Source organism: Piliocolobus tephrosceles, chromosome 16 (assembly GCF_002776525.5).
Source record: "Piliocolobus tephrosceles isolate RC106 chromosome 16, ASM277652v3, whole genome shotgun sequence".
NCBI classification, from domain to species: Eukaryota; Metazoa; Chordata; class Mammalia; order Primates; family Cercopithecidae; genus Piliocolobus; species Piliocolobus tephrosceles.
Genome location: NC_045449.1, coordinates 1,307,626 through 1,318,489, shown reverse-complemented (window position 1 = coordinate 1,318,489; position 10,864 = coordinate 1,307,626). Strand labels below are relative to the sequence as shown.

At 54.2% G+C, this 10,864-nt stretch overlaps 1 protein-coding gene across 4 annotated transcripts in view; it reads left to right on the top strand.

The window, feature by feature from the left end:
- Nucleotides 1–10,864, top strand: part of INPP5K (inositol polyphosphate-5-phosphatase K) — a 23,482-nt gene extending 12,618 nt beyond the window's left edge. For 3 of the 4 annotated variants that reach the window (XM_023197925.1, XM_023197928.1, XM_023197927.1), the window contains 5 exons: nt 7,323–7,509; nt 8,659–8,796; nt 9,058–9,141; nt 9,301–9,405; nt 10,650–10,864. In XM_023197925.1, coding sequence (XP_023053693.1) covers nt 7,323–7,509; nt 8,659–8,796; nt 9,058–9,141; nt 9,301–9,405; nt 10,650–10,715 — 580 coding nt within the window. In that variant the 3' untranslated portion in view covers nt 10,716–10,864. Of the gene's footprint in view, nt 1–7,322; nt 7,510–8,658; nt 8,797–9,057; nt 9,142–9,300; nt 9,406–9,582 lie in introns of all 4 variants that reach the window. The other variant, XM_023197926.1, reaches the window with a different exon arrangement.

The window sequence follows — 10,864 nt, the reverse complement described above, 5'->3', positions numbered from 1 at the left end:
TTTTTTTTTTTTTTGAGACGGAGTCTCGCTCTGTCGCCCAGGCTGGAGTGCAGTGGCGCGATCTCGGCTCACTGCAAGCTCCACCTCCTGGGTTTACACCATTCTCCTGCCTCAGCCTCCCGAGTAGCTGGGACTACAGGCGCCCGCCACCTTGCCCGGCTAGTTTTTTTTTTTTTGTATTTTTTAGTAGAGACGGGGTTTCATCGTGTTAGCCAGGATGGTCTCGATCTCCTGACCTCGTGATCCACCTGTCTCGGCCTCCCAAAGTGCTGGGATTACAGGCTTGAGCCACCGCGCCCAGCCCTCAGTGTTGCTTTTAAGCAATGCTGTACCTTTTAAGCAACAGTGTACCTTTCTTACTGTACTGTGATGGCCCGGAGAGCAGAGACGATCTGATTGAGGACCATCCCTGGGAGTAGCACAGTGCCTGACATATGTTACCAAGTCCGGGAGTTAGTCAATAGAAGGTTTCCAGAACTCCGTGCAGAAGGTTGGAGCAAATGTTAAGGAGGTGGACAGCTAACGCTAGCAGAGGCCTGTCAGACTTCCTGTCGAGGAGAATATCCTGAAGGAAGCACAGAGTTTGGCAGAAAGCAGAGGGCAGGCTTTCCAGTCAGTCAGCACACTGACGAGAGGCACCTGCAGGGGCCGGTTTGATGAAGTGACTGAGCATTAGCGTGCTGGGCCAGCGACTGCCGTGTTCCCAAGCCAAGATGTAATGAGAGGCTAGCTCCCTTATAGGGGAGGGCGAAAGGGCTGAGGGCAGGGTGGGAATCCTGCTAAAGTCCGGGACTACACTGGAGTTTTGTTACGGTTGCCACTATGAGCCCAGACAAACTGTTTTATTTTTTTCCAGACAGAGTTTCCCTCTTGTTGCCCAGGCTGGAGTGTAACGTAACGGCATGATCTTGGCTCAGTGCAACGTCTGCCTCCCGGGTTCAAGTGATTGTCCTGCCTCAGCCTCCTGAATAGCTGGTGATACCCCATCTCTACTAAAAATACACAAAATGAGCCAGGCACCCGCCACCATGCCTGGTTAATTTTTTGTATTTTTAGTGAAGGTGGTGTATTACCATCATAGAGAGACCCGTCCCCCTACGAAATTTTTTTCAAAGGCCACGTGGCCGGGCGCGGTGGCTCACGCCTGTAATCCCGGCACTTTGGGAGGCCGAGACGGGCGGATCACGAGGTCAGGAGATCAAGACCATCCTGGCTAACATGGTGAAACCCTGTCTCTACTAAAACTACAAAAAATTAGCCGGGCGTGGTGGTGGGTGCCTGTAGTCCCATCTACTCGGGAGGCTGAGGCAGGAGAATGATGTGAACCTGGGAGGCGGAGCTTGCAGTGAGCCGAGATCGCACCACGGCAGCACTCCAGCCTGAGGAACAGAGCGAGACTCGATCTCAAAAAAAAAAAAAAAGAGGCCAGGCATGATGGGTCACACCTCTAAACCCAGCACTTTGGGAGGCAGAGACAGGACGATCACTTGAGCCCAGAAGTTCAGGTTCAGCCTGGGCAACATGGCGAAACCCCATCTCTACAAAAAATACAAAAGTTAGCTGGGCGTGGTGGCACATACCCGTAGTCCCAGCTACTCGGGAGACTGAGGTGGGAGCCTTGCTTGAGTCCAGGAGGTTGGAGCTGCAGTGGGCTGTGATCACACCACTGCACTCCAGCCTGGGCAGCAGGGAGACCCTGTCTTAAAAAAAATAGCTGGGCATGGTGTGCGCCCCTGAAGTCCCAGCTCCTCGGAAGGCTTGAGGCAGGAGGATCATTTGAGTCTAGGTTCAAGGAGGCCGCAGCGAGCTATGAGGACACCACTGCATTCCAGCCTGCATGACAGCAAGACCCTGTCTCTAAGCAAAAACAAGGTGGGGTAGAGGGAACTTGGTTGGTTAATTTGTACACGCTCACTTTGCTTGTTTCTTGGATTTTGCTAAACAGCCTCCTCGAGAACCTCGTGCATCCTATTTCTCATATCCCCAGCTGCGGGGCATATAAGAAGTGCTAAGTAAATCTTGGTTAAAAGAATGAACAGGCCAGCGCGGTGGTTCACACCTGTAATCCCAGCGCTTTGGGAGGCCGAGGCGGGCGGATCACAAAGTCAGGAGATAAAGACCATCCTGGCTGACACAGTGAAACCCGGTCTCTACAAAAAATACAAAAAATAGCCGGGCAAGGTGGCGGGCGCCTGTAGTCTCAGCTACTCAGGAGGCTGAGGCAGGAGAATGGCGTAAACCCAGGAGGCGGAGCTTGCTGTGAGCTGAGATCTGGCCACTGCACTCCAGCCTGGGCAACACAGCGAGACTCCGTCCCAAAAAAAAAAAAAAAAGAATGAACAATACAGGTGCCCAGTGATCAGCCTGGCCATGGCAAAGAAAAGGAAAAAAGGGGGGTGGGGGTGGGCTGAGAGTCGTGAGGAGGAAGGAAAGACAGGCTGTGGTCAGGACTTGGGGAGGATCCTTACATGACAGCAAATGTGGGCTCCCAACCATCACGGGGGAAGTAAGGGAGGGAGAATGCTTTGAAAGAATGTGCATTCGTGTGGTTCATTACCCAGTTTGTTTGTTTGTTTGAGACGGAGTCTCGCTCTGTCGCCCAGGCTGGAGTGCAGTGGCGCGATTTCAGCTCACTGCAAGTTCCACCTCCTGGGTTCACGCCATTCTCCTGCCTCAGCCTCCTGAGTATCTGGGACTACAGGTGCCTGCTACCACGCCCAGCTAATTTTTGTATTTTTAGTAGAGATGGGGTTTCACCGTGTTAGCCAGGATGGTTTCGATCTCCTGACGTGATCCGCCCGCCTCGGCCTCCCAAAGTGCTGGGATTACAGGAGTCAGCCACCATGCCCGGCCCTTTGTTTGTTTTTGAGAGGGAGTCTTGCCCTGTTTCCCAGGCTGGAAATCAACCGTGCGATCTTGGCTCACTGAAACCTCCGCTTCCCAGGTTCAAGCAATTCTCATGCCTCAGCCTCCCAAGTAGCTGGGGTTATGCCACCACGCCCAGCTAATTTTTTTTTGTATTTTCAGTAGGGATGGGGGTTTCACCATGTTGTCCAGGCTGGTCTCAAACTCATGATCTTGTGATCCACCCACCTTGGCCTCCCAAAGTGCTGGGACTACAGGTGTGAGCCACTGTGCCCGGCCAATTTTTGTTTTGTTTTGTTTTTTTGAGACAGTGCCTTGCTCTGTTGCCCAGGCTAGAATGCAACAGTGCAATCTCGGCTCACTGAAACCTCCGCTTCCCAGGTTCAAGCGATTTTCCTGCCTCAGCCTCCTGAGTAGCTGGGATTACAGGCACGCATCACCACACCCAGCTAATTTGTGTGTGTGTGTGTGTGTTTAGTAGAGATGGGGTTTCACCATGTTGGCGAGCCTGGTCTTGAACTCCTGACCTTGTGATCCGCCCGTCTCAGCCTCCCAAAGTGCTGGGATTACAGGCATGAGCCACCACACCCAGCCCCATTACCAAGTTGGAAGCATTGCTAGGCGCCTGGTGTCCAAGGCAGATTGAGGGACTCAGTGTCTGCAGTCTGGGATGGGAATACCACATTCCAGTGCACTCTGAACACTCCTTAGAAGAGTGAAAGGTTGGAAACGACCCAAGGAGCCAACAAGCAGACCAGGGTTAGTCAGAGTTGCCGCTTCTTGACCACTCCCTTGACGCCCTTTAATTTCGTTGTTGCTCTTTGAAGTAAGTACTGTTATCACCCCATCTTAACAGTTGAAGAAACTGAGGCTTAAAGAAATGAAGTCACTTGCCCAGGGGCATACAGCTCTTAATTAACAGGACGGAATCTTCCCCCAACTGGTCCCTGATTCTGAAGGCTGAGCTCACCACCATGATGCCAGTCTCCTCAATTGCTAGAGTACTTAACTCTTCCTGTTGAAGGGACAGCAGTACATTGGGAACATTTATATAAAATAGCAGTTGAATAGGCCGGGCGCGGTGGCCTACGCCTGTCATCCCAGCACTTTGGGAGGCCATGGCAGATGGATCACCTGAAGACCAGAGTCGGAGACCAGCCTGACCAACATGGTGAAACGCCATAGCTGCGCATGGCCGGGCGCGGTGGCGCGTGCCTGTCATCCCAGCACTTTGGGAGGCCGAGGAGGGCGAATCACGAGGTCAGGAGTTCAATACCAGCCTGGCCAGCATGGTGAAACCCAGTTTACTAAAAATACAAAAATTAGCCGGGCGTGGTGGTGCATGCTTGTAATCCCAGCTACTTGGGAGGCTGAGACAGGAGAATCACTTGAATCCGGGAGGCAGAGGTTGCAGTGAGCTGAGATTGCGCCACTGCACTCCAGTCTGGGTGACAGAGCGAGACTCCATCTCAAAAAAAAAAAAAAAATAGCAGTTGAATGAAGGAGGAGAAAACAATACTGTTTCCAACTGACAGCGAGTGTATGGAGCTGTAAACATTAAGATTAGATGGGCATTTTTGAGGGACGAGCTTGAGCTTGGGTTTTTAGTAAGTGTACCTGGTTATTGAGTACCTGTGTACCGGGATCCATGTGAATGCTGAGGATACACAGGACACTCCAACAGCCAAGTCCTTGCCTTCAGGGCTCACACACTAAGTGACGTGCTGAGTGGGAAACAGAAAATTGCAATATAGTGTCATCGTATAATACTGGTATAAAATGCTTCGAAAGCAAAAAGATGAGCTCCAGGATGGCTTTGGCAGAGGCCTCTCCCTGGTGAAGAAAGGTGTTCCAGGCAGCAAATACCGCAAAAGCAAAGGTCCAGAGGCTTGAGAGGGTCAGCAAGGTGGAGTGGGTCTGGGGAAGTGGTGTGAGATGAAGGACGGGGGTGGTCAGACTCCTGAGCCCCTTGAAAGCCCCACTTGGGGACTTAAACTTTATTCTGGAGGCAGTGAAGATGCCTTAAAGGTTCTAAAAAAGCCAGGTGCCCTGGCACACGCCTGTGGTCCCAGCTGGTCAGGAGGCGGAGCTGGGAGGGTTGCTTGAAGCCCAGGCCTGTGAAGCTGCAGTGAGTTAGGATTGTGCCCCTGCACTCAGCCTGGGCAACACAGTGAGGCCCTGTGGATAGATCAGTAGATGAGGTGACATGGGTGAGACCCTGTCTACAGATTGATGGATTGACCTAATCAGGCTGTTTTACTCTGGGTTCCTTCAAGAAAGGGGATTGTCCACCAAGGGGGAGGAACCCGGAAACAGCAGCTGTCCTGCTCCCCCCACCTCCAGAACTCAGGGCTACTGCTGGGCCAAGCTGAAACTGCCCCAGTAGTCGCTTGGGAAGGCTGGATTACGGGTCCGAGACTTTTCTTTGGTCAACTTCAGTTACCTAGAGAAGGAATGCATTTTTTCTCTGGAGCTATATGACCTTTTCCAAAGCCCTCAGCGGGGCTGGAAGCAAAGAACAGTGAAGAACAGGTCCAGGGATGTATGACCTCTTCCAAACCCCTCAGGGAAGCTGGCAAGTGAAGAACAGGTGGGAGGTCTCTCAGTCGACTTTTCTCTTTTTTTGGAGACAGAGTCTCGCTCTGTCACCCAGGCTGGAGTGCACTGGCGTGATCTCGGCTCACTGCAACCTCCACCTCCTGGTTCAAGCGATTCTCCTGCCTCAGCCTCCTGAGTAGCTGGGATTACAGGCACCCGCCACCATGCCTGGCTAATGTTTGTTCTTTTAGTAGAGACGGGGTTTCACTATGTTGGCCGGGATGGTCTCAATCTCCTGACCTCATGATCCGCCTGCCTCAGCCTCCCAAAGTGCTGGGATTACAGGCGTGAGCCACCGCGCTCGGCCTCAGTCAACTCTTGAGAGGAAATCATAAAGGCCAGTGTGCGTGGGGAGCTCATTTTGCACCAGCCACTATGCTAAACATTTTATGTACGTGATCTCATTCAGTCATCTCAGCAACCCTTCGTGGTAACTACTGTTATTCCCTCCATTCGCAGACGAGGAAGCTGAGGCCTGAGAGAGGTTAGTTTGGTGGTTAAAAGCACATGCTCTGGGGCCGGGCGCGGTGGCTCAAGCCTGTAATCCCAGCACTTTGGGAGGCCAAGACGGGCGGATCACGGGGTCAGATCGAGACCATCCTGGCTAACCCAGTGAAACCCCATCTCTACTAAAAAAAAAAAAAAAAAAAAGCACATGCTCTGTAGTCGTGCTGGCTGGCCCTGAATCCTGACTCCACCAGTTAGCAGCTTGTGACTTTGGAAAAGGTGCTTCCCTTCTGAGCTCAGTCTGTGTCTCCACTTGTAAAGAGAGCACGATATACCCAGGCACAGTGGCCCGTGCCTTCTCATCCCAACATTTTGGGAGGCTGAGATGGGAAGATCATTTGAGGCCAGCAGTTCAAAACTAGCCTGGGAAACATACTGTCTTTACAAAAAACTGTTTGAAAATTCGCTAGGCATGGTGCCACGCACCTAGAGTCCTAGCCACTCAGGAGGCTGAGGTGTATTGCTTGAGCCCAGTAGTTTGAGGCTACAGTAAGCTGGGACGGCACCGCTGCACTCCAGCCTGGATGACACAGCAAGACCCTATCTCTTTAAAAAAAAAAAAAAAAAAAAAAAAGGTGGCCGGGCGCGGTGGCTCAAGCCTGTAATCCCAGCACTTTGGGAGGCCGAGACGGGCGGATCACGAGGCCAGGAGATCGAGACTATCCTGGCTAATACGGTGAAACCCCGTCTCTACTAAAAAATACAAAAAAACGAGCCGGGCGAGGTGGCGGGCGCCCGTAGTCCCAGCTACTCGGGAGGCTGAGGCAGGAGAATGGCGTAAACCCGGGGGGCGGAGCTTGCAGTGAGCTGAGATCCGGCCACTGCACTCCAGCCTGGGCGACAGAGCAAGACTCCGTCTCAAAAAAAAAAAAAAAAGGTATGATAACAGTGCAGATCACAGGCATCGTCTGATCACAGGCATCGTCTGGTAAGCATTTCCTACGTGCTTTCCTGAGGTATCCTTCTAGTATGCAGGGCAGTCAGATTCAAGCTCAGGTCTGTCCAGTCTCAGAACCCCAAGCCTCAGCTGCTTTGATCCACTGCTGCATTTGTTCAAAAAAGAAGCAGAGCTTTGAAATGGAATGTTTCTGAGTCACAATTTGACCCTAAAAACATGAGCTGAGCATACAGAGGGTCCTGGCTGAGTCTGACAAGGGCTGGCATACCTTGGATTCTGTTGGGCACCTTCCTGCCTGCTCCCATGCTCCCTCCGGCTCTGGCCTGGGGGTCTGTGGCTGCCAGTAGATGCTGGAGTTAGGGGCTCCAGCAAGCTCATGTGGGTTCATTTCTGCTCTTATGCCAACCCTTTCTTCTCTCCCCATTCTTCCTCTTTATGCCTCCTGCCCCCGCAGTGAGAAAAAACGCAAGCCTGCGTGGACCGATCGCATCCTGTGGAGGCTGAAGCGGCAGCCCCAGGCTGGCCCCGACACTCCCAGACTGCCGGCCCCAGACTTCTCCCTGTCTCTGAGGAGCTACAGCAGCCACATGGTGTACAGCATCAGCGACCATAAGCCTGTCACCGGCACTTTCGACTTGGAGGTGAACTTCCAGGCTGCCTGATCCCTGCCAGAAGAGTAGCTATGCTGGCCACATCCCCAAGCCCTCCATCCCTGGATTCGAATGTCAGCCAGTCCCCCAGGGGAGGCCTGTGGAGGCCATGATTGCCTTTCCTGCCAGGTCAGATATCCCAGCCCCTCTTAGGAGCCGTTGATGGGTCTGTCTGTCAGAAACGTGTTCAAACCCTTTGTGAAAAGGTTTCCATTTCCTTTGGGTATTCTCCCTTGGGGCTAATGAGTTCCATTAGGCTTATTACTCAATGTGAGAAGTAGGACTTCTTTTATGTGTCCTGAAGCTATCTGGATCAAGTTGCAATGGGAGCTCCCTCCATCCCTGCGTCCTTGTATCTTGCTGTCTAAACGACCAAGGTGTTGGCCTCCTTCAGGCTGCTGCCCGTCAGCCTTCACATGTTCATACAGGTTTACCGGCGTGCATGCGTGTGTGCATCTGTGTGTGCGTGTGCGTGTGTGCGCGCATGTCTCGTTCTGCCGTCCAGGCTGGAATACAGTGGCATCACAGCTCACTGCAGCCCCCACCTCCTGGGCTCAAGTGATGGATCCTTCCACCTCAGCCTCCCTGGTAGCGGGACTGCAGGTGCCACCACGCCTGGCTACATTTTGTATTGTTTGTAGACGCAGGGTTTCACCATGTTGCCCAGGCTGGTCTCAACTCCTGGGCTCAAGTGATCCTTCCAAGCTGTCGGGATTATGGGCGTGAGCCACCATGCCCGGCCCACACTGGTTTCTCTGTTGTGTTCTTGCACATTCACAGCTGTTCTCACCAGAGCATCCCCCGTGTGGGGCTTTGGGTCAGATACCCGGGAGGCCTGACAGCAGCTGCCTGGCCACCTCCTTAAGCCTCTCAGCCGAGCCTCTGCTCTCCGCCATTCCTACCCCCTAGTGCTGGGCCCTGTGGGATTCCCTGACAGGGCCGCCACCCTCCTGACTGGTGTCTGGCCCTCTTTCCTGCTGGCCAGCCACAGTCCGCTGGAGCAGCCCAGCGGAGTCCTGTGCCCACCCCCTCTGGGTGCCCCACCTTCCCCACTATGTTGGAAGGGCACAGTGAGGAACACTTGGCCTCAGAGGAGGGAATGATGCTGCGGGATTCAGCCCCTCCCACCTCCATGTCTAGCTGAAGCCGTTGGTGTCTGCTCCGCTGATTGTCCTGATGCCGGAGGACCTGTGGACCATGGAGAATGACATGATGGTCAGCTACTCGTCAACCTCGGACTTCCCCAGCAGCCCATGGGACTGGATTGGACTGTACAAGGTGATGTGGTGGCAAGGCAGGGAGTCCATCAGCAACAGCCCCCAGTTCGTCCTTCCCGAGGGCTCCTGGGAGCTGGGCAGATGCTGACAAACTCACCCTCGTCCACCCCAGCGGTTCTTCTGTAGCTAAGGGCTGGCAGGGAAGGGCGGCACGGAGGCGTGCAGTACAGTAGCCAGGCCCAGCAGTGAGACTCTTCTCCTTAGGACTTGCCTAGGGTCCCAGGTCCTCCCTGACCACGGATGGCCTAACTCTCCCTCACAGGTGGGGTTGCGGGACATTAATGACTACGTGTCCTACGCCTGGGTCGGGGACAGCCAGGTCTCCTGCAGCGACAACCTGAACCAGGTACGTCACCAGAACCAGCTACGTCACCAGCAGGCGGGCCTGCCTCAGCACTCCTGTCCCGTGGAAGGAACAGAGTGCTGGATAACTAACTTGTCACTCCGAGCTGGGTGGAGCCCAGAGGCCCTGGAGCTGATCCCAGTCCTGTCCATCCCCCTCCAGGTTTACGTCGACATCAGCAGTATCCCTACAACTGAAGATGAGTTTCTCCTCTGTTACTACAGCAACAGTCTGCGTTCTGTGGTGGGGATAAGCAGACCCTTCCAGGTAAGCGATGCTGGTGAGGGAAGCGGGAGGGTGAGGGCTTGAGCCCATCGTTGGTTCCCTGAGGCCCAGGTCTGGGAGCCAGCCTGTACGTGAGGAGCCGCTGCAGTGGAGGAATGGGGTGACGGAAAGCAGAGGAAGGCCCACTCTCCACTTCCACCACCTGCTTTACCCCTGCAGATCCCGCCTGGCTCCTTGAGGGAGGACCCAGTGGGTGAAGCACAGCCACAGATCTGAGCCAGGATGGGAGTGAATCCCAGGAGGAGGCCAGAGCTGGCAGCCAGCTCTGCCTTTCCACTGCCGGGAGTGCTGGGGGCCCAGTCTGACCCCCTGAAGAGACAGCCAAGTGTCCTCCGCATACACCTCCCAGAGTGAGCTCTAGCCAGGCTCCTTTGCTCTCTCCACTACTCATCTCTGGAATCAGCCACTTAAATACAGGTTTTTGTTGCTGAGATGTGAGTGAAACCAGCTAGTGCATCAACAGTGAAGACCTGGGGACAGTTCTGCGTCTTATTCCTGGATTCCTACCCCCTCTTCTAGTCTAGCCCAAGTAGTCCTGCCAGGCACATGCCCCATTTGGCACAGGCCCGCATTCTTGTCGTGCCGTCCTGGGCCTCAGGCTGTCTGGGAGGGGAGATGCTCACATTTGTACAGGCTACATAGACTGGTGCAAGCAGTGCTGGCTTCCAGGAGTCTTGGCATCTCATAGCTTGTCCCATGAGGAGTGAACAGAGGGTCTGGGATTCCTGCTTTCAGTAAAAGCAGTCTGACCCCTCTAGCCGGGCTCTTACGTCATGGTTGTGAGCAGGCTGGTGAGGGTCCTTCCTTCGGCCAGCACAACCTTCCTCCCTACCCACGGCATGGAGTCTGACCCAGGAAGTTCCAGAGCCTGAAGAGAGAGAACTGAGAAGGATCTAGGTTCGCTTCTGCTGGTAGCTTGAGTCCCATGCCTCCACCCTGCCAGCTGAGGAAGGGGTGACAGGTGGTCAAGGAGCTGTGGCCACAGACTTCCAGGGTGGTCCTTGTCGGGTAAGGTGCATATGCACCACCCTTGTCAAGAGTCATTGACGACAGCCCCCCTCTGGACCCCCCAGGACCTCAAAGTGGGGGCAGCAGAAGGGAGAACCAGCTCAAGACATTTTGGAGGATCTGGCCCTGGGGGTCTTCAGAGAGCACTCTCCAGGGGCTTTGTGGACATGGTCTGTCCCCACGTCCATCACTTGCCTCCTGCCGTGGTCACTCGGCAGCCCTTTTCCCAGGAGAAGACACCCTGGGAGCCTGCTCCGTGCTTGTCGTGCCATCCTGTGTCCTGAGACTGAGGGTCACTCCAGTTGCTCTGTGTTGCATACTCTCCCCCGCAAGCCTGTGTATGAAGAACTGTCCCTGGGCTTCCAGCAGGCCATGGCTGGCTGTTTTGTGACTGTTACATTGTGCAGGGCTAATTAGAAGCGTGGCTTTTACA